This window comes from Eimeria mitis, genomic scaffold (genome assembly GCF_000499745.2).
Source record: "Eimeria mitis Houghton genomic scaffold, Emh_scaff2101, whole genome shotgun sequence".
In the NCBI taxonomy this organism is placed as follows: domain Eukaryota; phylum Apicomplexa; class Conoidasida; order Eucoccidiorida; family Eimeriidae; genus Eimeria; species Eimeria mitis.
The window spans coordinates 5,369-5,983 of NW_013570426.1; the positions used below are offsets into that span (position 1 = coordinate 5,369).

General features: G+C 53.0%; 1 protein-coding gene across 1 annotated transcript in view; it reads right to left on the bottom strand.

The window, feature by feature from the left end:
* EMH_0048640 (uncharacterized protein) overlaps positions 1–615 on the bottom strand; it is a gene marked incomplete at both ends in the record, with an annotated part of 2,021 nt that overhangs the window by 521 nt on the left and 885 nt on the right. Inside the window, one exon of the mRNA XM_013496435.1 lies at positions 213–613. Coding sequence (XP_013351889.1) covers positions 213–613 — 401 coding nt within the window. The remainder of the gene's footprint in view (positions 1–212; positions 614–615) is intronic.

Here is a 615-nt window from a genome sequence, read left to right on the forward strand (position 1 = left end):
GCTCCTGCTGCTGCTGCTGCTGCTGCTGCTGCTGCTGCTGCTGCTGCTGTTGCTGCTGCTGGGGAGCTATGGGGGGAGAGAGAAGAACGCCGGCGGTCGCCCAGCAGCGCCTCTGCAGCAGCAAAAAAGAAAAAAAAATGTTAGTGAACTGAGGTGTATATACACCTCAATACTCTGTTTTTTTTTTGTGTTTTTTGTTTCTTCTTTCTCACCTTCCAGCCCCCGAGACCCTTCATCGTCTGCTGCTGCTGCTGCTGCAGCAGCAGCAGCAGCAGCAGCAGCAGCAGCAGCAGGTGGGTCGCCATCAACTCCACCTGCTCCTGCTGCTTTTAAGATATCTAAAGGAGACAGAGAATCATACAAAGACAAAGACAAAGGAAAAGAAGAAACTCTGTCTCCTTCTCGCTGCTCTCTATCTCTGCCTCTTCTGTTGCTGCTGGGGATTGAGATAGGGGGCCAGCTGCAGCAGCCCGCATCATCTTCTCCGTGTATTGTTCTTGCTGCTGTTGCTGCTGTTTCTCCTGCTTCTGCTGCTGCTCCTAATTCTCCTGCTGCTGCTGCTGCTGCTGCTGAAGGACAAAAGTAACTCGATCTCCCCCGCACAGCCTGGACGCT